This window comes from Empidonax traillii, unplaced genomic scaffold (assembly GCF_003031625.1).
Source record: "Empidonax traillii isolate 1590-97213 ecotype Southwest subspecies unplaced genomic scaffold, ASM303162v1 scaffold6326:size12461, whole genome shotgun sequence".
NCBI lineage: Eukaryota > Metazoa > Chordata > Aves > Passeriformes > Tyrannidae > Empidonax > Empidonax traillii.
This window is the reverse complement of record NW_020961519.1, coordinates 3,102-4,588: the sequence shown is the minus strand read 5'-3', so window position 1 is coordinate 4,588 and position 1,487 is coordinate 3,102. Positions and strand designations below refer to the sequence as shown.

The window sequence follows — 1,487 nt, the reverse complement described above, 5'->3', positions numbered from 1 at the left end:
TCTGACATGTAAGAATGTAAAAATACCCTAACAAAACATGTTATTTGTTATGTAAACAAAGACAGTAGTTGCTACTTTTGGCCTGTCATGTTGGCTCTCTTCTTATTTTGATTATGTAAATTTGGGATTTTTTTATAGCTGGAAAGAGAACTTACATATGAGAAGCTGAAAGCTTGGATCAGTCCTGCAGTGATGAACTCAATGGAGGTGAGGGTGTCTTTACCCAGATTTAAGCTGGAAGAAGATTATGATCTGAAACCCATTCTGAGCAGCATGGGAATGCCTGATGCATTTGACTTGGGGAAAGCAGACTTCTCGGGAATCTCATCTGGCAATGAGCTGGTGCTCTCTGAAGTGGTTCACAAGTCCTTTGTGGAAGTCAACGAAGAAGGCACTGAAGCAGCTGCTGCCACAGCAGGACTTGTCTCAAATTACTTCAGAAAGATTCCGGATTTCACTGCTGATCATCCCTTCCTCTTCTTCATCCGGCACAACAAATCTTCCAGCATTTTGTTCTGTGGCAGGTTTTGCTCTCCTGAGAAGGCTGGAGCACATTTTTAGCTACACTCCCCTTTCTTCTTCCAATCTCATCCATTTAGTGCCTTGCCCTAGAGGTGAAAGGAGTCTTTGGCATCCTGTTCCAGGTGTTGCTGAGTTCACTGCCTAGATGGGCTTTTGGCTAATAACTGGAAAGGACTTAGGCAGGAATGGGAATGAAAGTATGTTTTTGTACCAGATGCCCTAATGGGGTGTTAGTGGGGTGAGAACCTTAGTTTCATCACCACAGGACAGCTGGGTTTATTACCTGTCTCCTGGTTCTAGTCCTTTAACAAAGAATGTAATTAATTGTATGACACCAATGATAGAGCTGAAACAGTTTTCCTGACAGAGGGCTGTGTTTTGTGCTTTCTGTTCCTGAAATAATAAAAGCACTATAGGACTCTTTTCCTTTTTTTCAACCATAAATTGTGCATTTTTAAAAAATCAGTTGTATGAATAAGAAAACCCCGCTTGTTCCTTGATAGAATATTACTAGCTTCTATGTAACTTGTTTTGTATTCATTGTTAAACATGAGATTTTCTGGATTTTTAAACCTGAGGTGATTCATGGGGTTGCCTTGGAAGGCTTTCTGGCAAAGGGTTCCCTAGGCAATCGGTTGTTTCTGGGCAGGAGTGCAAGGCTGCCTCTTGGTTTTTTGCACAGTTTCAAATCATGGCTCGGTGATTTTCATCCAAAAGGATGGCCCTGTCCTTAATTCAGTGCACCATAACCCAGCTGTCTCAGATGAAGAAAGTAAAAGTATTATTCTAAGAGGAGGGCGGTGACACTGAACAGTTTCGTCACCTGGACACATGTCATGCACTCCAGTTTAAGGGCTGGTGCTGTGCACCCGAAACCAACACGGGCATTGTGTGTTCTGGTGGCCAGACCGAGGGCTGCTGAAGAACAAAGATCGCAATAAGCCAGAGAAAACCCTCCATGCTTT

The 1,487-nt window shown here is 42.8% G+C and overlaps 1 protein-coding gene across 1 annotated transcript in view; it reads left to right on the top strand.

Moving 5' to 3' along the window:
* LOC114073402 (serpin B6-like) overlaps positions 1-576 on the top strand; it is a gene marked incomplete at its 5' end in the record, with an annotated part of 4,071 nt that extends 3,495 nt beyond the window's left edge. Inside the window, one exon of the mRNA XM_027911158.1 lies at positions 139-576. Coding sequence (XP_027766959.1) covers positions 139-561 — 423 coding nt within the window. The remainder of the gene's footprint in view (positions 1-138) is intronic.
* Between the last annotated feature and the right edge of the window lie 911 nt (positions 577-1,487).